The following is a 25,361-nucleotide window of genomic DNA, read 5'->3' as shown; positions in this document are numbered from 1 at the left end:
GTTGTGGCTGGTTTCTGCCAGCTCCACACACAGTCAAAATGGACACATCATAACATGTGACCTCTCTCTCTACTGCTGTTGCTCAGGGTAACCAAAATGCAGCTGAGGGATTTGGGGCTTCTTACACATGAATCATAAAGTTCATGTGCAGGTACAACAAGGTATTAGGAAAGCAAATGGTGTATTGGCCTTTATTACAAGGGAGCTCATGGTGTAGGGAGTAACATATTAGCAAGGCTAGAAGATTGGCTGGCTGCCAGAAAACACAAAGTATGCATAAATGAGTCCTTTTCTGATTGGTTAATTGTGATGAGTAGACTCTCACAGGGGTCTGTGCTGGGGCCTCAACTTTTTACAATTTGTATCAATGACTTAGATGAGGGAAGCGATGGTATGGTAGCTAAATTTGCTGATGGCACAAAGATAGTAGGAAGAGGACATAAGGAGGTTGCAGACCGATTATAGATCGGTTGAGTGAGTGGGCAAAAATCTGGCAGATGAAGTATAATGTGGGAAAATGTGAAGTTGTTCACTTTGGCAGGAAGAATAAAAAAGCAGAGTATTACTTAAACGGAGAACGACTGCACAATTCCGAGGTGCAGAGGGATCTAGGTGTTCCAGTGCATGAGTCACAAAAAGTTAGTTTGCATGTACAGCAAGTAATAAAGAAGGCTAATGGAATGCTATCCTTTATTACAAGAGGAATTGAAAATAAAAGTAAGGATGTTATGCTTCAGTTATACAGGGTATTGTGGAGACCACATCGCAAATATTGTGTGCAGTTTTGGTCTCCTTATTTAAGGATGTAAATGTGTTGGAGGTGGTTCAGAGGAGGTTTACTAGATTGATGGCTGGAATGAGCAGGTTGTCTTATGAGGGTGGGCTTGTTTTGACTGGCGTTTAAAAGAGAGATGGAGGACTTGGTTGAAGTATATAAGATCCTGAATGGTCTTGATGATGAAGAAAGGATGCTTCCTCTTGTGGGGGAGTCCAGAAGCAGGGGGCACTGTTCTGAAATTAGGGGTCGCCCTTTTAGGACAGTGATGAGAAATTTTTTTATCTCCGAGGGCTTGCAACTTTGGAATTTTACCTCAGAAGGTGGTGGAGGCGGGGTCATTGAATAATTTTCAACCGTTGGTAGATAGACTCTTGTTAGGAAAGTGAATCAAAGGTTATCTGGGTAGATGGGAATTAGAGATACAAACAGATCAGCCATGATCTTATTGAATGGCGGAGCAGGCTTGAGGGGCCAATTGGCTCACATTTCCTAATTCATACATTTGTATGTTTGAAGTGTAATAGTAAGGCAATCTTGCTGCATTTAGATAGGGCTTTGGTGAGCCCACAACTGGAGACTATGTACAATTTTGGTTTCCTTATCCAAAGAAGGGTATACTTGCCTTAGACTGAGCGGAAGAAAGGCTCACTAGATTAATTCCTGCGATGAGAGGGCTGCCCCATGAAGAGAGTTGGAAGAATGAGAGGTGATTTCGTTGAAACATAAAATTATTAGAGGGCTTAAGAGGTTAGATGCTGAGAGGTTGTTTTCTCCTAGCTGGAGAGTCTGCAACTAGTTCCGTAATCTCAGAATAAGGGACTATTTAGGACTCTCAGCTATTTAGGACAGAGATGAGAAATTTCTTCATTGGAGGGTTGTGACTCTGGAATTCTCTCCCCAGAAGACTGTGGGTGCTCTGTCAATGAGTATATTCAAGACAGATCGATGGATTTTTGGACATTGAGGGAATCAAAGGATATGGGGTTAGTGTGGGAAAATTGAGTTGAAGGGCAGCCATGATCTTGTTGAATAGCGGAGCAGGTTGAATAGGTCGAATTATCTACTCCTCCTATTTCTTATGTTCTCGTGTCACCTCTGGTTCTTTTGCAATTTGTTATTGACCCTTCAGCCATTGGAAGCCATTTCTCTTTATTTACTCTCTCTCAACCCTTCATGATTTTAAACACCTCTATCAAATCTTCTTTTAACCTTCCCTGCCCTAAGGAGAACAAACACAGCATCTCCAATTTATCCAAGTAACTATAATTACCCCATTCCCTGAAACCTTCTGGCAAATCTCCTCTGTACTCCATCCAAAACCTTCATATCCTTCCTAAAATATGGTGCCCAGAATTGGACACACTACTCCAGCAGGAGTCGAGTTACTGTTTTATATAGGTTTAGTATAACTTCCTGGCTTTTGTACTCTGCCTAAATTTATAAAGCCCAGAATCCCATATACTTTATTAGCTGCTTTGTTAACTGCTCTGCCACCTTCAAAGAGTTGTGCACAAATGTTCTCTGGTCCTTCTCTCCTTCCACCCCTTTTAAAATTGTACAATTTTACATCTATTGTGTCTCCTCATTCTTCCAAGATGGATCGCCTCTCATTTTTCTGCATAGATTTCATTTGCCATGCATTCACCAGCCTGTCTATGTCTTCTTCAAGTCTATTACTTTCTTCCTCTATATTATTATGATTCCAAGTTTCGTGTGATCTGTAAATTTCAAAATGGTTCTTTGTGTCCCCAAGTCATTAATGTATATCTAAAACAGCAGTGGTCCCAGTAGTGAACCTTTGGGAACTCTACTGCATGCTTCTGACCAGTCCAAAAAACAGTTATTCACCACAGCTCTGTTTTCTATCCCTTAGCCAACGTTGCATCTGTGCTGCCACTGCCTCTTCTATCCCATGGGTTTCAATTTTCTAGTAAGCCTAATTTCTGGGACTTTATCAAAAGCTGTTTGAGAGTCCATGTACGTAACGTCAGTTGCACTGCCTCATCCACCCTCATCAAAAAAAAAACTCAGTCAAGTTCGTGAAACACAATTTGCACTTAACCAATCCATGCTGGCTCTCCTTTATTAGATCATGCTTGTCCAAGTGGTTGTTAATTTTTTCCCAGATTGGTTTGCAGAGGTATCTGCTGCTGATTGCAAAGAATTCCTGTACCCCTACCCCTTCATAATGGGGCTACTCCGTCAGATCCCATTAATGAATTGGGCTGCCTGGTCAAACATGAACAATGCCCAGGAATACTGCAGAGCTTCCCACTTGTATCAGATTGCCAGTTCTGCCATAGGGGGTTACTTTCATTTGTAATCTTCCTATGCTGGGCATGTCATCTTGGCAGGAAAGACATGCTGCTGCCACTCCCTCCAACACTCCAGGCAAGCACTGGTAGCAGTGTGCTTCCGAGCTCATCATGACATCTGTACTTGAAGTTTCTAACCTAAAAATGATCCTTTTTATTTCTATTAATTCTTAAGATATCTCTGGGTGATGCACTGATGAGTGCGGGAGCCCAGCTTACACAGCTGGATCTAAGCGACAATGCATTTGGACCTGATGGAGTTCGAAGCATTGAAACCTTATTGAAGAGCAGAGTGTGTTACACATTGCAGGAGCTGCGACTGAATAACTGTGGCATGGGAATCGGTGGTGGCCAGGTATTTAATTTTTTTAAAAATTCCTTGCAATCTCGTTCTGACTACGTTAACCCAGCAGCTCGGCAAGACTTTGCCCAAGTGCCTATTATGTGAGCCAAGGCAGTAAGTGTTGGCAGATTATTCAACTGAGTGGGCCATCGTAACCAAACTCCAACTTTCTAGCAAGAGTCTCTGGACAATAATATGCAGGAATTATGTTTTTTCTTCTACTCTGTTCCCTAGTGTGGAGGTGTAAATAACAATTGTAGCACCCATGCTGATGCAGCTGAGATCCGCATAGCCATGCTTTGAGTTTGGATCTTTCTCATGCATGTGCCATGGTACAGTAATTATACATACAGCATTTTTCATAGTTTTGTTTGTCTAGGGTTGTCAGTGTGTTGACATAGCTGCTATGCTAACTCTTCATAGAACCCTTCAGTGGCTGATTTTTTTATTTCTTTAAAAAATGGTAATTCAAATTGAAATCCAAATTGATATGAACTGCAGAGCAGTCGAAGAAGAGTCTCTCAAAGAATAATGGGAGACAGAAAGCCTGTTCTTGTGTACTCTTGTTTCTGCTCCACAATTGGCATTATGACATCGGGTCATGGGCATTCACAACTTTCAATTGCAAAGTTTGTCCATACTGATAGCTGCCTCTCCCTCCCAGCACCCAGAGAGTGCAACTACAAATTAACATTCTAAATGTTTGGCATTTGGGCTTTTTAAGTGCCAAGTGACCCAGTTACAACAGGTATTGGGATAAACCAGACAAAGCAAAGCGGTTTAAAGCAGTTTATTACAAGTGGCTTGCACCTGTAATCCTCCAGATGGTGCCTTTTTCCCACTGGACCATCAGAGCAGTTATTTTCAAATTTTGTTTGAATTGATTAAAAGTGTGCACTGATATATTTTGTAAGTTGGCTCATTTGTTTGCCATGTTTTCTGTTTCTGTTTGCAGATTCTTGCCGCGGCACTCAGTGAATGCCACAGTCTCTCAAGTGCCCAGGGTAAGCCAATGGCACTGAAAGTTTTCATTGCTGGGAGGAATCGTCTGGAGAATGAAGGTGCTATAGCACTGGCTGATGCTTTTAAGGTACAGGATTGCATAAGAGTGACATTGAATGTTTGTCGGCTTCCTGCTGCTGCTGCCTTGGAGCAAGTGAAAATGGTGCAGTGTGTTGGAGCAATGACATTGTGTTATGCAGCATTGAGATACTGGTTCAATCCACTCGTTGAGTTCTCATCCATGTTTTAAGGATTCACCAACTGGTGGCAAGGCACCTCCCACAAGGATGCTGGTAGTTTGAGGGTGGAAATGCTATAGATTGTTTACTAGGCTTCCTTTCCTTACTGCGGTGCTCAGTGAGTGCCATAGTTCATCAGGTGCCCTTGGAAAACAATTGGTACTGATGGTTTTCATTCATGCAAGGACTCATCTAGAGAATGAAAGTGCCATAGCACTGATGAACATAAGCAGCAGAAGGAGGCCATTCAGACCAATGTGCCTGTGCTGGCTCTCTTAAAGGGAAAACCAATTTGTGGTCCTAATGCTGACCCCTGGGGGAAACTATATACTTCCCTTCAGTCTGATGACCAGTCACCGCTGCTCTCTGCTTTCTGTTGCTTAGCCAGTTTTGTGTCCACACAGCCACTGTCCCATTAAGCTCATTCAGCTTCAGTTTTGCTAACAAAGCTATTGGGTGGCACTTTACCAAATGCCTTCAGGATGTTGCAATAGATATCAACTGCAATACCTTCATCAAGATTCTGTTGTTTAATTGAAGAACTCAGTAAAGTCTGTCAGACCTGATTTGCCTTTAACAAATCTATGTTGGCTGTTGTTTATTAACCCATTTCTTTAAAAATTAATTTTATCTCTCATTATGGTCTCTAGAGATTTGCCCATCATAATGTTGGGTTGATTAACCCATAGTTACCTGGTTCACCTTGCTCACCATTTTTGAACAGGAGTGTAACACTTGCAATCCTCCAGTCCTCTGGAACCTCTTGCATATCCAAAGAGAATTAAAAGATTGTGGCCAAAGCCTCCACTACTTACTCCCCTACTTCATTCAGCAATCTAGACTTTTCTACTTGGAGTGCTGCCAATTGTTTTAAGTGCCATAAAGCAGCTTTTCTTACAGTAGAGAAATTTTTGCCATTATTTCTTACTCTATTCCTGTCTTTCCTCCCCTGCAGTTTTATCATCTTTTCACTTCGAAGCATTGAGTAATTCTAAGATGCACTTCCATGGTTCTTGCCCAGTACTTTGCACAAGTGACTGCTTCTCATTGTATGAGCCAATAGTGTGACCATCAGTCTTTTCAACTGTCGGGATTGTAAAGAAGTCGCCCCCTTTTTATTTTTTCGTGCCCCCTCTCCTTTCTTGCTCCATTTCATTAATTCATGCTTTTCTAGGAGGAGCTTCCCAAGTTGGAAGATAGGGAGAGTTTTGGGATATCCCTATCACTGTACTGACATCAGTCTACTCAGCACAGACTGGGAATTAAGCCATGGACCTACAGATTTCCCTCCTTTGATCTCCAGAATCGAATTTTGTAAACGCTTCCTCTTGTATAAAGACTGCATGCACTACTTGTTGTTTCAAGCACAGAAAGGCAATGGCTTAATTCCTCTTGATCATGGAATGCCTATGAAGAAGTTTTTCCTGAGGTTAAATGTCAGATTAAGTCCATGCTAAACTGGATTGAACACTGAGGAGAAGGCTAAATAGTCTTGAACACCTTTCCTCGTTTCAGACTTTATTGCAAGATGCATTGTTCCCGTGTATCTACAAACTGATGGGCAATTTGTTTTTTTTATGTTTTACGGGAGGGGTGAAATCTTAATATCAAATATTATCAGTTTTTATGTTCCTAAAGATTGAAAGTTTGTGGGCAAGGAAGGGGAAGAAATAGAAATTGAAGGAGGGCAAATTGCAAATAAAACATTTTGTTCAGTCCATAGGAACCCTGGAGGAGGTGCACATGACACAGAATGGTATAAACCATCCAGGCATTACAGCTTTAGCGAAGGCCTTTACTGAAAACCAAAATTTAAGGGTCATAAATCTCAATGATAACACTTTCACAGAGAAAGGAGCTGTTGCCATGGCTGAGGTAAGAGGCTGAGGCAGGTGCTGATTTTCTTTTTCTTCCAATTTTTTCTTTTTTCCCCATGCTGCAGTATGGGGGTCTCAACAGTGGCAACCATTCTGCATACTTCATCATATGGTGTTTAACTGGTGTTTTACTTTGTGTTTTCAGACTCTGAAAACCCTCCCGAACATTGAAGTGATAAATTTTGGAGATTGTCTGGTGCGATCAGAAGGAGCTATAGCTATTGCTGAAGCAGTAAAATTTGGATTACAGAAACTCAAGGTTTGTTGGAATTCTGGGGTTTCTTTTATCTACATTCCGAGCCCTGTCCCCAATCCCCAGTTACATGTATCAACGCTGATTGCTTTAATGGCTCGTTGCAGAAAGCTTGGAAATTCCTTCCCCATACCTCATCGTGCCTCACCTTTCTCCCTTTAAAGACGGTGCTTAAAACCTACCTCTAGGACCAACATTTGGTCACGTGTTCTAAAGTCTGCTCCTTTGGCTCGATGTCAGCTTTTGTCTGATAATGCCCCTGCGATGCACCTTGGAATGGTTTACTACGTTAATGGCATCATATAAATGCAAGTTGTTTTAGAGAATTTGCCGCAGGTTGCTACTGGGAAATGATGAATTGGTTCAAGGGAAAACAGTGAGCAGAATTAAAAAGTGACTTGTGGTTGTAGTACACACTGGGTGAAGCTTGTTCACATTGAAACGTCTTCTGTTTCTAGTAGTTGGTATCTTAGGAAGGCTGAGATCACTGTCTTATGTAGAACTAGTTAGTGAGTTAAATGAATAAAGCAAATTAATGGGATTTACAATGAGAACTGTGAAAGCATTGGTTTGTCCAGCAATCAGCAACATAGTGATTTGCCAATTTTGAGTTGCCGTGCTGGTGCAACCAATTAGAAGCAAGCCTAGGCCCTTGCCAGAATGAATGAAAGTAGGCCCCCCCTCTGTGTCACCACCAATAGCATCCCTAATGGTTGGTCATTCCTTGAAAAGCATTTGCTGAAACCTGGGATTGCATCACTTAGCCAAGACTAGTGCAACCATGGGAAGAGAAGAAAGGGTAAGAAAATAAAAGTACTTTTTATCAGGCTACTCTGAATATATTGTAGGGCAAGGCCAAGTGCTTATTTCATTCCCTTATACGCTGCTACCTATGTGTTGGCACTTGTGCCTCTGAGTCAGGACGTTGTGGATTCAAGCCCACATTTCATCTGGAGTGTATTATCTGGACAAACTTCAGTGCAATACTGAAAGAGTGGTACATTGTCGAAGGTTTGTACGCTGAGTGAGACTTTAAACAGAGGTCCCTGTTGCCTACTCCAGTGGCTTATATGTGACGCTATTGGCACAGATGTAGAAATCTGGACAAGACATTCAGAGGAGCTCCTGTTTGCTTATAACTGGATCAAGAGCAATATGGGCAAAAGGCTTCAATCTGACTTCTATCTGCTCAGTTTGTCTAGGGGTGGGGCATGGTCAAATTTTACTGCTATCTTGTGCTTGAAGTGTGATTCATCAGTCTGTAACCCTCTTATAACTCTTAAGTTGCCAGACTTCAAGTTGGGCCATGAGTTTATACAGTTCAGCTTGATCCTGCCCACCCACATATACTTCTAGCAATGTTCACTGGATTGCAGTATGGAGTAGAAACTTTCCTGCCTCTTTCAAAAATTTAGGGGCACTGATGCCAGTTATAGTGTTTTACTGACACCTTGGGTGAAATCAGCTAAGACAAAAGAACTGTGTCGTTGCAGGTCTGTATGCCTCAGCAGCAAATCACACAATGCATTTTCCCCAATCCATCAGGAGAGTCAAATGGGAGCATTTTTAAAGGCATTATTACAACATTGAGCTTGCATTAGGAATTAATTTTATTCTCTGCTTTGGAGAGCTATTATGTAGAATTTACAAGACAGAAATTGACCATTTGGCCCAACAGGTCTAGTCATTGATTATGCTTCATACGAACCTTCTTTCGTTTCACCCCATCAAAGTATCGTTACTTTCCCCCTCATTGTCTGTTTAACTGTGTGTTTTTCCCTCCCCGTAGGAACTGAATCTTTCGTTTGGAGAGATTCAGAAGAATGCTGCGATCACAGTAGCTGAAGTCATGGAGCATAAATCCTTGCTGGAGAAACTCGATCTAAATGGTATGTAAATGTGGTTTTATAATTTTTCGTCTTTAGCTCTGTGTTTCTCATTCAGATAAGGGGAGTAGATTGTTCCCTACTTTGTGAATTGAGATTCTTTGAGATTTGAGGAGGGTAGATTTTTTAAAAACTAGTTGACAGTTTTCAGCCTGTTTTAAGGAGAATTGTATTGTAACAAAAGGGAAGTGTGTTCCCACATAAACAACATTTTCAGTCTTTTTTTTTTAAGTGTTACCTGTTAGGAGTAATGCTAGATTCTATTGTGACACCCTAACCACCCCCACAGGAGACATGTTCTTTCGCATCAAGTGGAGATGCTGATTTCTGCTTGGAAATCCCAGTCCTAATTATTTCCTGCTGATTTTGAGAACAAGATTCACTTCTCTAATCCAGTACAATCCTGTCAGAATATAGGAAAGTATAGAGGGCCTGAAATCACCGACTTCATTCAACCAGCCCTGAAGACGAATGCCCTTAACTGCTTACTCAAATATCAATCTATGTTTTTCTACGCCATCTGTCTCCATTGTACTTCTGGATAGTCTGTTCATCACCTTTTGGTTGGATCTAAACCATTTCTATGCACTTTCCACTTCCAAAGTTTGAGTCCATGCCCGTGCCCCTCGAGTTTGTGGCAATCTTGGACATGTTATTGAAGTTCAATTTATCTAACGCTTAAGGATCTTTGAATACTTAACAAACGTCTTTGTAATAGGCAGAATATCTGGATTGAGAAACTTTGGATGTTTTTGCTGACCTGTGTCTGTTTTATTTTGAAATAAACACTGCAGATTGCACAGCAGGTTGATTAGCATGTGAAAGAGAAAGATAGATTAACTTGTGTATAACCCTGCGAGTCAGATGAAGAAGCTTGCCTATGTTAAACTTCAATCCTTTTTTTTTGAGCTGCTGATTGGTCAATGCCTTTCTGGCATTCGTGTTGGTTCATGTTGATGGCTGTCAAACCTTAGCACCTAGGATTCACTAAAAAGTACTGAAGCCTGGTTTGAGATCTGTGAATAATATACTACTTGTGCATAAACAATGCAATTCCTGAAAATATTGGGGAAGAAAGACTTGCATTTATGTGGCGCTTTTCACAACCACTGCACGTCTCAAAAAGTGCTTTACAGCCAATGAAGTACTTTTGAAGTGTAGTCACTGTTGTAACTTTTTTTAATTCATTCTTGGGATGTGAAGGTTGCTGGCACAGCCAGCATATATTGCCATTATAAAGTAGGAAACACAGCGGCCAAGTAGTGCACAGCAAACTCCCACAAGCAGCAACATGATAACCTGATAATCTGTTTCTCTTGTGTTGATAGATAAATATTGGCCAGCACACTGGGGATAATTCTCCTGCTCTTCAAAATAGTGCCATGGGATCTTTTACATCCAACTGAGCAAGAAGATGGGGCCTCAGTTTAACGTCCCATCCAAAAGTCAGCACCTCCAACAGTGCAGTGCTCCCTCGATACTGCACTGGAGTGTCAGCCTTGATTTTTGTGCTCAAACTCTGGAGTGGGACCTGATAGGCAGAGGTGTTAGGAAAGAAAATCAGTCATTTAAAAACTAAATAATATTTATACAGTCAGTGGGAAGGTAGAAGAATGCTGATTTTGGTTCAGTGGATGAAAGGTTCACTTGGTACAACACTAAAGATCTGAAGATTTTGTGTTTGTTGAGAGTGTTTGTTTTATGAACATTTTGAAATATTTTAGATGCTGGCACAAAGTCAAGGCTGTGTGCTGATCTCACCCGAGGGGAGTGTTTGAGGGCTGCAATTGACCTTAGTTTAACTGAGCTAAAGAAGAGAAAACCCTTGATCATTATCCAAGACCCCATCTGGAAAAGTGTATGTGTGGAGAACAAACATGAGATCCTTTAAGCTCAATAACAATTCGTTAGAACTTCAACATAGGCTGTCGGATGAAGGAATTCAAAATTTGCAAGGTTTTTCTAAGGTAGAGAGGGACTATAGGTAGTTTTATGTCCAGTTTGTGAGTCAGTAACTAGACTGTATAAATTCAAGAACATCACCAAAAGAGTGAAGGGAAAGGTTAGGAAATTTTTTTTATTGCACTAGGTTGTTGAGGTATCTAATGCCTTACCAGCAAAAATGGTGGGATCAGAATCCATAATCACGTTTAAAATAAAAATGGATACATACTTGGGGGGTGGGGGGAAAGTAAATATTTTTAAAAGGGTTTGTGAAAATTGCAGTGGAATGACCGGTACAGTGAACTTCCTTCTATGCTGTAAAAATTCTGTGACTCGCCTGTCAGTACTCACTGTGTAAGCTCACAAAATAAGAATAGCCAGATGAATAAGGTGCAGAAGGACTACTGGTATCCGTGGCACTGCTCCCCAAAAAATACTACCTTCAGGAGACGGCAGGGAGGTAAATTGAATAGTGAAGCAACAATGTTAGAGGCTGTGTGCTCTTGTGGAGCTAACTGTATTGAAGTTTGTGCAAGTATTTAACGTTTAAACCTATTAAAAGAAAATGTTTTGTCTGTTTAGGAAACTGCCTTGGAGAGGAAGGCTGTGAACAATTGAAGGAGGTTATGGACAGCTTCAATAAGCATGATGTGCTGGGCTCTCTCAGGTAATTTGGGTGCCATGGTTTATAGATTCAAGAGCAGTGCACGACTTGCCTTTTTTTCTGATCCTCGCCATTTCCATTGATAAGTGATCCCTATCCAGGGACCCTTTAATGGTGACACTCACAGCAATAACTCATGTTTCTGCCCTCAAGATGCTGATCACTGCTGTTTTTCAGTTCCATGGTGCCAAAAGTTTGCCCAAGGGGCTATTCTTTATACATGAGCCCCAGTGGAGAGTGCTGCCTTGAGTCCTGTTCCTATCCTCATCCCATATTGACAATCATGTTACTCTTAAATGATTACTGGATAGCAGTTGGGAGTTTCATAGCAAAACACAGGAATTACATAGAAGAAAGCTAAAAAGAAATCAAGGGGAGGAATTTGTATTCCGTGCTGGTTTAAAAAAAGGGATGGAAAATAATTTCTAGTGTCCTGATGGTTTCCACCCCAGGGTATTTAAAAGAAGTAGGTGAGGAAATTGCAGAAGCACGAGTAACAAACGTTCAAAGCACCTTTTATTCAACAATTGTGCGATTAGTCTGGAAATTTGCTAATATCAAGAACAGTGAGAGGAAAAACATGGTTAACTACAGACCTGTTAGTTTAACTACTATAATCTGTTACCATAGAGTCATAGAAATTTACAGTACAGAAGGAGGCCATTCATCCCATCATATCCACACCATCCAACCCAATCCCACTTTCAGCTCTTGGTTCGTAGCCTTGTAGGTTCTGGTACTTCAAGTGCATGTCTAAGTACTTTTTAAATGTTATGAGGGTTCCTGCCTCTACCACCCTTTCAGACAATGAGTTCCAGATCCCGACCACCCTCTGGGTGAAAAAGTTTCCCGTCAAATCCCCCTATCTTTTACCCTAAAACTCTGCTACCTCGTTATGGACCCCTCAACCAAGGGGAATAGGGACTTCTTATCCATTCTATCCAGACCCCTCAATTTTATACATTTCCATCAGCCTGCTCTGTTCCAAAGAAAACCCTAGCCAATCCAATCTTTCCTCACTGCTAAAATTCTCCATTCCTGGCAATATCCTTGTAAATCTCTTCTGTATCCTCTTTTACTATGGATTGAGTGACTGAACGGTTTAGAAAATATGAAACCAGAGAGAGCCTGCATGGCTTTACGAGTAAGTCATGTCTCACTAACCTAGCTGAATTATTTGAGGTAGGCAAGGGAGTGTTAATGGATGTTACCAATATTCAGAAGGCATTCAGTAAGATTCCACCCGAATGATATTGGCAAAATTGAGACGGTAGCCTTTTGACTTGATTTAGGAGGTAGGAGACAGAGTGGGGATAAAAAGAGTGCGTACTTAGATTGGCAAGATGTGGTAAGTGGTGTTCCCCAGGATCTGTCCTGGGGTCCCAAATTTTTTTTTAAATTAACTTGGATGAGGGAGTGGAAAGTTGTATATCCAAATTTGTAGGTGACACCAAATTACAAGGGACAGATAGTATTCAGATGGGAGCAGGAGGTTGCAAAAGGACAGAGTTTTTCCCATTTGTAATCTGGCAGATGGAATTCAGTGTGGCCAAGTGTGAGGCTGTCCACTTTGGACCCAAGAAAGCTAGATCTGAGTATTTTCTGATTGGTGAGAAACTACGAACTGTGAATGAGCAGAGATTTGGGAGTCCCAAGTACAGAAATCACTTAAAACAAGCAGTCAGGTGCAAAAAACAATTAAGGACAATGGAATATTGGCCTTTATCTCAAGGGAGCGGACTGCAAAGAAAAGCAAGTTATGCATCAGTTGGTCAGATCCCAGCTGGAGTACTATTCAGTTTTGAGCATTACATCTCAGGTAGAATATATTGGCTTTGGAGAGAGTCCAGCACAGATTTATCAGAATGATACTGGGGCTTAGAAGGTTAAATTAAGGACAGATTACATACACCTGGCTTGTATTCCTTTGAGTACAGAAGATTGAGGGATGATCCCCTATTGTTTGTCATTTATATAAACGACATAGATGACTATGTGGGGGGTAGTTCGCGGATGACACAAAGATTGGCTGAGTGGTTCACAGTGAGGTTGAGAGTCTTGGGTTACAGGAAGATATAGACGAGATGATCAAATGGGCAGAAAAGTGGCAGATGGAATTTAACTCTGAAAAGTGTGAGGTGATGCACTTTGGAAGGAGTAGTGTGACACGGAAGTATTCAATGAATGGCCTGACACTGGGAAGTTCCAAGGAACAAAAGGACCTTGGCGTGTTTATCCATAGATCTCTGAAGGCAGGAGGGCAGGTTAATAGGGTGGTGAAAAAGGCATATGGGACACTTGCCTTTATCAATCGAGGCATAGATTACAAAAGCAGGGAGGTCATGCTAGAGTTGTATAGAACTTTGGTAAGACCCCAGCTGGAATACTCTGTGCAATTCTGGTCGCCACATTATAGGAAGGATGTGATTGCACTGGAGGGGGTGCAGAGGCGATTCACCAGGATGTTGCCTGGGATGGAACATTTAAGCTATGAAGAGAGGTTGGATAGGCTTGGGTTGTTTTTGCTGGAGCAGAGAAGACTGAGTGGTGACCTGATCGAGGTGTACAAGATTATGAGGGGCATGGACAGGGTGGATAGGGAGCAGCTGTTCCCCTTAGTTGAAGGGGCAGTTACGAAGGGACGCAAGTTTAAGGTGAGGGGCGGGAGGTTTAAGGGGGATTTGAGGAAGAACTTTTTTACCCAGAGGGTGGTGACGGTCTGAATTGCACTGCCTGGGAGGGTGGTAGAGGTGGGTTACCTCACATCCTTTTTAAAAAGTACCTGGCTGAGCACTTGGCACGTCATAACATTCAAGGCTATGGGCCAAGTGCTGGCAAATGGGATTAGGTAGACAGGTCAGGTTTCTTTAATGCATCGGTGCAGACTCGATGGGGCGGAGGGCCTCTTCTGCACTGTATTATTCTGTGATTCTGTGATCAAGGTATTTAAAATATCAAAAGGATTTGATAGGATGAATGCAGAGAAATTATTCCCTCTGGAGAGAGCATCAAAAACGATGAAAGATGATCTTTAAATTTAGAGCGAGGTCATTTAAGAGGGAAGCACATTTTCACAGTAAAAATTTGCAGTTCTCTTTCCTGAGAAGTCTGCAGATGCTGGGTCAGTTGTTGCTTTCAAGACTGAAATCGATAGATTTTTAGGTAAAGGTATCATGGGATATGGTGTTGAGGTAAAGGTAAGGCATGATATTAATTGATGGACTATGCTCGAGAGGCTGAATGGCCTACGTATGTTTCTACGTACAAAGCAAAAACAGGCCATTCAGTCTAACCAGTCCGTGTTGGTATTTACCCTCCATGAGAAAATAGTCTTAATCACATTTACCCAACCTGTTCCCATATCCCCTCAGCCCCTTTCTCCTGCATCCATCTATCCATTTTACTCCTCAATGACAGTTTCTGCCTTGACCACTAACCCTGGAAGTGAATTCCACATCTTCACAGCTCTGTTCAAAATCCATTACTTAAGCTTGTTTATATGGCCTCCCATTTGAGTCATCAATTACTGGCAACAGTCTGCTTCTATCTACTCTGTCCCATCCTTTCATAATTTCGAACATTTCAATATATTGTCCAAATGCTGTATTTTTCTGATGGGAAAAACCCCAGTTTTGTATTTCCGCATACCAGGCAACATTCTGGTGAATCCTTATTGTACCCTCTCTAAAACCTCAATATCCTTCCCATACTGTGGAGCCGATTACTGCGCACAGTACTCGAATTGAGTTCTTAATAAAGTATTATATAGGCTCGTCATTACATAACTTTTAAATTTTAAACCTTGTGATAACCTTAATATCCTGTGAACCTGTACGCCAAGTCGCTCTCCTGTTCCACAACACTGAGTCATCTTCCATCCAGAATTAATTACTGCTTTTTTTAACCAAAATGTTTTGCCTTGCACTTTGCGACTTTGAATTGCATTTGCTACTTTGTAGCCTGTTCCACATCTTATCCATCTCCCTTTGTAACTTCCTGCTTTGTACTCTCTATATAACTCTTTTTGGTATTAACACATCTCAACAGCAGTTTTTCTAGGCCTATATCCAAACCATTGATGCACACAGTGAGCAGAAGTGGCCCCAGAACTGAACCACCACCTGCTGTAAAAATAAAAAGTTGTCCTTAATGTCTACTGTTTTCTCCCTTCTAACAATATTTAATCCAGTTTGCTATCCTTCCCCTAATCCCATATCTGATAAATTGCTCTATTATTCTCCCATGTGATAACTTGTCAAAGGCTTTCCTAAAGTCTGTCCGCTACATTTCCCTGAGCTACTGATGTCTGTTACCACTTCAAAGAATTCTTTGAGGTTTGTCAAGCATGTTTGTCCCTTTTAAAATCTATACTTGCTACTTCCAGCGTCTTTTCTCTTTAATTAGATATGTTGCCTCCCACGGATGTTAAACGGACTGGCCTGTAATTACACAAATTAGCTCTGTCACTCATTCTTTAAAATGGGCACGGTTCACTCTCCAGTCTTCTGTTGCACATCCACACTTAATCCTGAAATGTAATTTTGAGGGCCTTGGCAATTTCCTCCCCAACCTCCCTCATGATTCTAAATATATCCTGTCACGATCTAACGTTTTGTCTTCCCTTAGTCATAATAATCGCTGATATCTCCCTCTGCCAATTCAGATTCACTACCTCTTCAGTATTCTTCACTTCAGTACACACACCGATGCAAAGTTCTTGACATCTGTGCCATTAGCCACAGATCATCGACAAATCACTAATCCTTTCCTCTCAGGATCCCTCATTGCTTTTAACAATTTCCTTTGCGCTGATGATTTTAAAGTCCTGGTGAAACTGGTCCAATGTCCTGACCTGTCCAATGGGTTACTTTTTATGGGGCCATGTTAAAACTTTTGTTTACTTTCCAAAGCCGCTTTCTTTGGATGAACTTGGGGCCAGAATCACAAAAGCAATTAATGACGTCCTCAGCAGCAACTGGAGCATGTTTTCAATCAGATGGAAAATCAACTTGAACAATGTATCACAGAAGATGGTGGTTATGTTGAAGCTTAGAAATTTGAACTGTATTGTGATAAAACTTTATAAATTATGCTTTCATATGCTGTTTATAGTTTGCTTCGATCATGTGCACATCCAAAGTTATTACAGTTTAAAGTTGTACAAGGACTTTATATGAACACCACTTGTAAGATACCTTACTGCTTCTTTGGTGCTAATTAATTTTTTTGTCAACTACCTCTTGACTTTCCTTATCCTCCTCTTATACATTCTCCCTGTTTCACTATTCTTAGTCCTTAAAGGATCTCTTTGATATTAATTAGTTTCTAACCTCAGTTTCCTTTCTTAATGGAATATACTTGCTCTTTAGTGATCTCTTTTTTTTTTCCAAAAACATTCCACTGTTACTCGCCTGTCCTATGTGTCAGTTTCTCCTTCCACTTCACCTCAGCTAGCTCACTTCTCATCATTCTGTAATCTGTCTGAACCCAGTCTAGTGTTCTGGTTTTTGTACTGACATTTTTCCTTTCCAGTTGGATCTTAAACTTTATCGCAATATGGTCACGACTTGCAAGTGCTCACCCACAGTCAGTTCATCTACCTGATCTATGTAACTACTCATAACAGATATAAAAATCCCTCTGTGTCTGTAGACCTGCTAATCTCCTGCTTGAGAAAGGAATCCTGTACATATTTAGGAATTCCATTGCTGTTTTTACATGTACTCCCTCTATGTCAGAATCATTAAATCAGTAATTAACAGGAAGGAGAAAAAAGCCCAAATTGTAACACACTAGTATGAGATTGTTACCAGGGCTAACTCACTTTGCAGACCCAGAATCATATCTTCTTGCACCCCATACACACATACATACATACATACATATAAACATACAGATTAGGAGCGGAAGTCAGCCATTCGGCCCCTCAAGCCTGCTCCACTCAATAAAATCTGATCTGTTCGTGTCTCGAATTTCACATTCCCATCTACCCCCCGATAACATTTGATTCCCTTGCCTAACAAGAATCTATCTACTCCCGCCTTAAAATTATTCAGTGACCCCCGCCTCCATCCCTTCTGAGGCAGAGTGCTCCAAAGTCTCTCAACCCTCAGGGAAAAATTTCTCTCCTCATCTCTGTCCTAAAAGGGCAACCCCTAATTTTAAAACAGTTCTCCTAGTTCTGGACTCTCCCACAAGAGGAAACATCCTTTCCACTTCCACCTTGTTAAGACCATTCAGGATCTTATATACTTCAATCAAGTCTCCCCTCTTTCTTTTAAACTCCAGTGAAAACAAGTCCAGTCTGTCCAACCTTTCCTTATAAGACAACCCGCTTGTTCCAGTTATCAACCTCCTCTGAACCGCCTCCAAAGCATTCACATCCTTCCTTAAATGAGATCAAAACTGCACACAGTATTCGAGATGCGGGCTCACCAATGCCCTGTATAACTGAAGTATAGCATCCTTACTTTTATTTTCAATTCCTCTCATAATAAAGGATAGCATTCCATTAACCTTCTTTATTACTTGCTGTACCTGCATATAACTTTGTGACTCATGCACTAGATCGCCTAGATCCCTCTGCTCCTCGGAGTTATGCAGTGGTTCTCCATTTAAGTAATACTGTGCTTTTTTTATTCTTCCTGTCAAAGTGAACAACTTCACATTTTCCCACATATTGCATCTGCCAGAGTTTTGCCCACTCACTCAACCTATGTATATTTGTCTGCAAGCTTCTTATGTCCTCTTCACAACATACTTTCCTACCTATCTTTGCTTCATCTGCAAATTTAGCTACCATGCCATTGCTCCCCTCATCTAAGTCATTGATATAAATTGTAAAAAGTTGAGGCCCCAGCACAGACCCCTTCAAGACTCCACTCGTTGCATCCTGCCAATCAGAAAAGGACCCATTTATGCATACTGTTTTCTGCCAATCTTCTATTCATGCAAATATGTTACCCCCTACACCATGAGCTCCTATTTTACACAATAAACTTTCATGTGGCACCTTGTCAAATGCCTTCTGGAAATCCAAGTACAGTACATCATTGGGCTCCCCTTTTATCTATGGCACTTTTGTTCCTTCAAAGAAGTCCAATAAATTGGCTAAACATGATCTCCCTTTCACAAAGCCATGCTGACTATTCCTGATTACCTTGAGTTTTTTAAGTGCCCAGCGAGAACCTCCTTAATCAATTCTAACACCTTCCCCACAACAGACATCAAGCTAACTGGCCTATAGTTACCTGTTATCTGCCTTTCCCCCTTGAATGGAGGGGTTATGTTTGCTACTTTCCAGTCTGATGGAACCTTTCCAGAATCTAGCATGTATTGAAAAAATTAACACCAATGCATCTGCTACCTCATTAGACACCTCTTTTAAGACCCTAGGATGAAGCCTATCAGGACCCGGGTACTTGTCAGCCCACAGCTCCATTGGTTTGGTCAGTACCGCTTCCCTGGTGGTTGTAATTTCACCAAGTTCCTCTCTTCCTTCCACTTCCCGATTTGCAGCTATTACTGGAATGATTTTTGTATCCTCTATGGTGAAGACAGAAGCGAAGTATTTGTTCATTTCATCCGCTATTTTCTTATTATCTACTATTAACTGTCCATTCTCTCTCTCTCTCTCTCTAGAGGACTAACACTCACTTTACTTTTTCCCTTTTTAAATACTTGTAGAAACTCTTGCTATCCGTTTTTACATTTCTGGCTAGCTTCCTCTCACACTAATTTCTTTCTCTTGATTAACCTTTCAGTCATTCCCTGCCGTTCTTGATATTCTGACCAGTCATCTGACCTGCCACTCATCTTTGTGCAATTGTATGCTTTTTCCTTAAGTTTAATGCTTTCCTTAGTTAACCACAGATGGTGGCTCCTCCCCTTAGAATTTTTCTTTATAGTGAGAATATACTTATCCTGAATATGCTGAAATAGAGGCCTGCTTTAGGTCGGGAAAAGGAACCCGACCCAAAACACAGTGGGCCAGAGCCCGAGTCCCTCCGATTTTGCCCCGAGCCCGACCCCGACCCGACCCCGCCACTACTCAGCCCGACTCGACCATCCGTTTACTTACTTTCCTGACATCAAGCCTGCAAGAAGCTGCAGCGCATGTGCAAAACGTCATAGTGACGTCACTCGCTCACTGCACAGACTCAGTTTCGTCCTGGACAACATATGTCAGCCAAGAGCGACGTCTCAATTCATTCCATCTTCCCTGCCGGAGAATCCTTTTCATCAGGTGGCAGGACCGTATCTCCAAGTCCTCGAGGCGGTCAACATCCCAGCATATACAACCACTGAGCCAGCGGCGCTTGAGATGGCTTGGCCATGTGAGCCGCATGGAAGATGGCAGGATCCCCAAGGACACATTGTACAGTGAGCTCGTCACTGGTATCGGACCCACCGGCCGCCCATGTCTCTGCTTTAAAGACGTCTGCAAATGTGACATGAAATCCTGTGACGTTGATCACAAGTCGTGGGAGTCAGTTGCCAGTGATCGTCAAAGCTGGTGGACAGCCATAAAGGCGGGGCTAAAGAGTGGCGAGTGGAAGAGACTTAGCTGTTGGCAGGAAAAAAGACAGAAGCGCAAGGGGAGAGCTAACAGTGTAACAACCCCAACAACCAATTTTATCTGCAACGCCTGTGGAAGAGTCTGTCACTCTAGAATTGTCCTTTATAGCCACTCCAGGCGTTGCTTCACAAATCACTGACCACCTCCAAGTGCTTACCCATTGTCTCTCGAGACAAGGAGGCCAAAGAAGAAGAAGACTAGTCTTAGACTCACACTTCCCTCTTTCAAACTGGATGTAAAATTCAGTTGCTGCTACCTCGAGGTACCTTTACTTGGAGGTCATTAATGAATTAATCCTGTAATTAATTAATTACAGGATTAATTAATGACCTCCCAATACAGACACCTTTAGTTCAGAGCGACCACAACCCAATACACGTACAGTGTTCCTCTTTGATGGAGTAAATTTATTAATCATACAGACACTCAGTGGTAATATTTAACGTAGGCAATAGGATACAGCTGGTTCAGTTGAGCCCCGGACCGTAGAAGCACGGTTGCTGTGGCGCTGGTTCTTGAGATCTCGTGTTGACCAAAGTCATTTTTGTTTGTCTTTCTGTTGTTTGGGTTGTGCGCTGACAGTCTTGAGTCTATCTTTTATATCCTTTTCTGGGCCTAGCCTTTCCCATGATTGATTAGTTTACCTTTGAGTAGGGTAAAAACCTCAGCTTTAGCCTGATTAGGTTACTGTGAGCCCTTTTGTCTGCTTGATTAGTTTATCATTGTCACGATGTCTGGAGACATGGTCAGCATGTAACTGTTATTTACAAACATTATTACATTACAGAACCACGTCTGTGAGTGGAATGTGTCTTTAATCAGTCAGCAATTTGGATACCGTTTTGCTTCTCAACCTTTAGTAAAGCATGGCTAACACCTTAAAGGATTACTAAAAGAATTTGTTACAAGAAAATAATTCATAAAATACTAATTTTATGCTGGCAGGTAGGAAGCCAACCCAAGTTAGACCATTTATCAAATCTCAGCCATTCTGTTCTTTGTAGCTTGGTAAGGCATCGGGTTGTGAGAGTTATATTGGCAACTGTATGCTTGTGACCATAAGGTAAGTATTCAATCTCCAAATCATGCCTCAGGAAAATGTAATGTAGGCTTTGAACTAAAGATTAGAGCAGCCATGCAGTCTGTCTGTCAAGGGTATAAATCTTAAATGGGAAGTGGCAGTATCTCATGCAAGTTCTTACAGCCTGGAAAAGAGTTCTCACATCCAATTTTTTCTCCTCCATCTTAAAGGTGCTTACTTGTGCTGAAGCACAAGTTTCATTGGTAGCAGCAATTTCTAAGACCCTCACAAATGGCCATGCGTAAACCTCGACTGTGAATGTTATCAAATTGTTTAGCAGTGGAGAGTATTACAGCTAAGCCTAATTCTGTCCTAGTTCTCAATCTACAAAAGTATAACCGAAACCACTGGGTTGTGATTAAAAACAGGTACTGTAATTTTTTTTTGTCTGGTCTGCCCCTTTTTCTTAATCTTTTTGGGGAGTTGGCCAATTATAATGACTCAATTGCTGAGTTAAATATGATTAATAGCCCAGACCACACTGGACCATAAACATAACTATAAAGCCTTGGAGGGCTATCACGATATTCTGTAAAGGCTCACTTAGCTCCCCAGTTCCAGGTTTTTAATACAGGTGAAGGTTATTGGTGCTAGAAAATTAAACTTTTTCCCGTTTCATGCACCCAGCATTTACATCAAGTACTCCAGGTAAAACCATAAGTCCTGTCCTAACTTAAGCTCACATTCTTCATTCTAACGACTATATAAACCCCTCCATAATTAATTCCCCAGCTTTGTCACGAATACTTTATACATTCACATATACAATTCAATCATGGCTCCAATGTTTTGGAATGCCGATCTTTTATTTTCCTAGTTTTCTAATTTGAATTTTTGATATTCTTTGTTCTTTCTACCCAGTAGGGTAGGAGAATCAAAAACATTGGCTGTGGGCGGAGGGATGAATTGGATACTGAAGAAGTTGTGTTAAAATGCTAGAGGAATGACTTTAGTCAATTTTTTAAATTCATTCACAGGTTGTGGGTGTCGCTGGCAAGGCCAGCATTTATTGCCCAACCCTAATTGCCCTTGAGAAGGTGGTGGTGAGCTGCCTTCTTGAATACAACTGAGTGGCTTGTTTAGTTATTTCAGAGTGCAGTAAAGAGTCAACCACATTGATGTAGGTCTAGAGTCACATATAGGCCAGACGGGGTAAGTACGGCAGGTTTTCTTCCCAAAAAGGCATTAGTGAACAAGATGGGTTTTTATGACAATCCAGTGATTTCATGGTCACCATTACTGATGCTAGCTTTTTAATTCCATATTTATTTAATTAATTGAATTTAACTTCTCCAGCTGCCAAGGTGGGATTTGAATTCATGTCACCAGGTAATTAATGCAAGCCTCTGAATGATTAATCCAGTAACTTGAGCACTATACTACTTAATTAAACTTTTATATGCTTGACTTTTTTTCCTTGTTATTCTGGCAAAACATTTTTGTGTTGAGAAATGTTAATGTCGTTCTCTTTGCTATTAAGTGATGATGAAAGTGATGGGGATGATGATGATGACGATGACGACGACGACGATGATGACGACGAGGAGGAAGATGAAGAGGAGCTAGAGGATGAGGAGGAAGATGAAGAAGCCGAAGAAGGAGGAGGAGGAGAAGAAGAGAAAGAGCAAGAGGGAATATTACCAGTTGATCACCAATTGATAGTTGAACCATCTGTGGTAAGATTCTTTTTGCGAAATCAAGTTGTAGACGCAGTGCCCCACGATCCATCAAACCACCAACGTTCGTAAGAATAGAAGTGGCGTCAGTGTAAAATTGGGAGGAATTACCAAGTCATGTCAAGTTTGGGTTTTAAAAAAATTTAAATGAGAGCAAGCTTGAGCCACTGGAAAAGAATATATTGCATTAGGGTACTGTATAATGAGTCTTGATTTCAGCACAGTGAGGCTGCAGGAAGGAGGAAGTGTGTCTAGGACAATACCTATCTATCTAAAAGGAACAAGAGAGTGAAATGTAGAGGAACACTGACCATGGTTATAGAGATTTAAAATAGTGACACAAGAAGAACTATGACCAAAGAGGTTGGAGACTATAATGAACAAAAGTCGAAATGGTGAATTTGTATTAAATTACTCTCATTGGGTTGGTTAAGACTGGAAAACTTAACTTTTTGTTTAAAACCTGTATGTAGTCATTTTTGCAGTATCTTCCACTTTTCTGTTTCTTCCAGTGTGTGGGCCAGTGCTGCTGTTTTCAGATAGTCTACGGTTTTTCTTCCCATTCAATCATTCATGAACCTCTAACTGTTCAAGCCCTCCCCTCAGCAGGCTGGATGTGATAGTGAAGAAATGGTGTGGATGATTATGTACACAAATCCAGACTTCATACTATATGTCATATTGGTTTGGTACAGTAACCTGCTGCCCCACTAGACCTTCTGCCAGCTGACATTTTATTCCATTACTTTGTAGAAAATCCCTTTTCTTTCTATGCTAGGGGTGTTGACTCTTTCCTTGGACTATCTTTACCTAATTAAGAATGTCACCTTGAAGGCAAGGAACAGACAGAAAGACCAAAACACACAGCAATATAATAAACAAAGAAGACAGCCCCTTAAATGTCTTTATTTAACCTATTCTTGTTTAGGGAAGTTTTAGGGCTCACAGCTGAGACCTGCCCACTAATTCAACACTAATTGACAGCCTTGCTCCAAGGCGTCATAGGATGGCTGGTTTGGGGAGTGGCAATGCTGGTGTATTATTGATTGCTCTTTTGAGGCTGGAGCTGAGGCATGTTATTGGAGTATAGTTGATGCAGTCTTAGTCTGCATCTGTCCCAGACCTGGAAACACTCGATGCTGACGCTGGTTGTCAGAAATGAAAAATGTTCCGTTCTGCATCACCCACTAATCAGAAAGGCACAACACAAAGGACTGGAATATTAAGTCAGTTAGAGTCATAGAGTTATACAGCACAGAAGCAGGCCCTTCGTGTCTCTGTCGGCCATCAAGCACCTAACTATTGTAATCCCATTTTCCAGCACTTGGCCCATAGCCTTGTATGTTATGGCGTTCCAAGTGCTCACCTAAATACTTGTTAAATGTTGAGGGTTCCTGCCTCTACCATCTCTTCAGGCAGTGTGTTCCAGATTCCAATCACCCTCTGAGTGAAAAGATTTTTCCTCAAATCCTCTCTAAACCTCCTGCCCCTTACCTTAAATCTATGCCCCCTGGTTATTGACCCCTCCACTAAGGGAAAAATTTTCTTCCTATCTAACCTATCAATGCCCCTCATAATTTTGTATACCTCAATCATGTTCCCCCTCAGCCTTCTCTGCTCTAAGGAAAACAACCCTAGCCTTTTCAGTCTCTCTTCACAGCTGGAATGCTCCAGCCCAGGCAACATCCTGGTGAATCTCCTCTGCACTCTCTCCAGTGCAATCACATCCTTCCTATAGTGTGGTGCCCAGAACTGTACACAGTACTCCAGCTGTGGCCTAACTAGCATTTAATACAGCTCCATCATAATTTCCCTACTCTTATATTTTATGCCTCGGCTAATAAAGGCAAGTATTCCAAATGCCTTCCTAACCACCTTAGCTACCTGTGCTGCTGCCTTCAGTGATCTATGGACAAGTACACCAAGGTCCCTCTGACTCTCTGTACTTCCTAGGGTTCTACCATCCATTGTATATTCCCTTGCCTTGTTAGTCCTCCCAAAATGCATCACCTCACACTTCTCCGGTTTAAATTCCATTTGCCACTGCTCCGCCCATCTTACCAGCCCATCTATATCGTCCTGTAATCTAAGGCTTTCCTCCTACTATTTACGACACCACCAATTTTCATGTCATCCGCGAACTTACTGATCATACCTCCTATATTCACGTCTAAATCATTAATGTACACTACAAACAGCAAGGGTCCCAGCACCGATGCCCTCCGGTACACCACTGGTCACCAGCTTCCAATCGCGAAAACAACCCTCGACCATCACCCGCTGCCTCCTGCCACTGAGCCAATTTTGGATCCAGTTTGCCAAATTGCCCTGGACATCATGGGCTCTTACCTTCTTAACCAATCTCCCATGCAGGACCTTATCAAAAGCCTTACTGAAGTCCATGTAGACTACATCAACTGCTTTACCCTCATCGACACATCTTGTCACCTCGAAAAATTCAATCAAGTTTGTTAGACACAATCTCCCCCTGACAAAGCCGTGCTGACTATCCCTGATTATTCCCTGCCTCTCCAAGTGGAGATTAATCCTGTTACTCAGAATTTTTTCCAATAGTTTCCCTACCACTGATATTAGACTCACTGGCCTATAATTACCTGGTTTATCCCTGCTACCCTTCTTGAATAATGGTACCACGTTCGCTGTCCTCAAATCCTCTGGTACCTCTCCTGTGGCCAGAGAGGATTTGAAAATTTCGTCCGAGCCC

General features: G+C 41.6%; 1 protein-coding gene across 2 annotated transcripts in view; it reads left to right on the top strand.

The window, feature by feature from the left end:
* rangap1b (Ran GTPase activating protein 1b) overlaps positions 1 to 25,361 on the top strand; it is a 63,678-nt gene that overhangs the window by 17,724 nt on the left and 20,593 nt on the right. For both annotated transcript variants that reach the window (XM_068019429.1, XM_068019428.1), the window contains exons 5-11: positions 3,269 to 3,448; positions 4,392 to 4,526; positions 6,394 to 6,552; positions 6,700 to 6,813; positions 8,597 to 8,696; positions 11,220 to 11,304; positions 22,441 to 22,636. In XM_068019429.1, coding sequence (XP_067875530.1) covers positions 3,269 to 3,448; positions 4,392 to 4,526; positions 6,394 to 6,552; positions 6,700 to 6,813; positions 8,597 to 8,696; positions 11,220 to 11,304; positions 22,441 to 22,636 — 969 coding nt within the window. The remainder of the gene's footprint in view (positions 1 to 3,268; positions 3,449 to 4,391; positions 4,527 to 6,393; positions 6,553 to 6,699; positions 6,814 to 8,596; positions 8,697 to 11,219; positions 11,305 to 22,440; positions 22,637 to 25,361) is intronic.

This window comes from Heterodontus francisci, chromosome 41 (assembly GCF_036365525.1).
Source record: "Heterodontus francisci isolate sHetFra1 chromosome 41, sHetFra1.hap1, whole genome shotgun sequence".
Taxonomy (NCBI): domain Eukaryota; kingdom Metazoa; phylum Chordata; class Chondrichthyes; order Heterodontiformes; family Heterodontidae; genus Heterodontus; species Heterodontus francisci.
This window is presented reverse-complemented; position numbering and strand designations above follow the sequence as displayed.